The 326-nt window shown below is 64.1% G+C and overlaps 1 protein-coding gene across 1 annotated transcript in view; it reads left to right on the top strand.

Moving 5' to 3' along the window:
• Nucleotides 1-209, top strand: part of LOC103800033 (PDZ and LIM domain protein 2-like) — a 2,123-nt gene extending 1,914 nt beyond the window's left edge. The window contains exon 3 of the mRNA XM_009072393.1: nucleotides 14-209. Coding sequence (XP_009070641.1) covers nucleotides 14-209 — 196 coding nt within the window. The remainder of the gene's footprint in view (nucleotides 1-13) is intronic.
• The last annotated feature ends 117 nt before the right edge of the window (nucleotides 210-326 follow it).

The following is a 326-nucleotide window of genomic DNA, read 5'->3' as shown; positions in this document are numbered from 1 at the left end:
CTGTCTGCCCCAGGACACAGGCAGTGAGGATCCAGGACGGGCGCTACCGCCACCCATCCTGCTACACCTGCGCCGACTGCGGCCTCAACCTGAAGATGAGAGGACACTTCTGGGTGGGTGACGAGATGTTCTGTGAGAAGCACGCCCGGCTGCGCTACCAGGGACCCCCAGGGGTGCCCTCCACCCCCACTGTGTCCCCCCACTCCTGAGCCCCAGGCACCAGCACGGTGCAATGAGGAGTTACCACATCCTCCTCCCATGTCCCGGGTGGCAGTGCCCACCCTGTGCCCCCCAGAGCACCCTTTGTGTTCTTTTGTGGCAGCATT

This window comes from Acanthisitta chloris, unplaced genomic scaffold, assembly GCF_000695815.1.
Source record: "Acanthisitta chloris isolate BGI_N310 unplaced genomic scaffold, ASM69581v1 scaffold35203, whole genome shotgun sequence".
In the NCBI taxonomy this organism is placed as follows: domain Eukaryota; kingdom Metazoa; phylum Chordata; class Aves; order Passeriformes; family Acanthisittidae; genus Acanthisitta; species Acanthisitta chloris.
The sequence above is the reverse complement of the archived record's forward strand: the minus strand, read 5'-3'. Positions and strand labels throughout refer to the sequence as shown.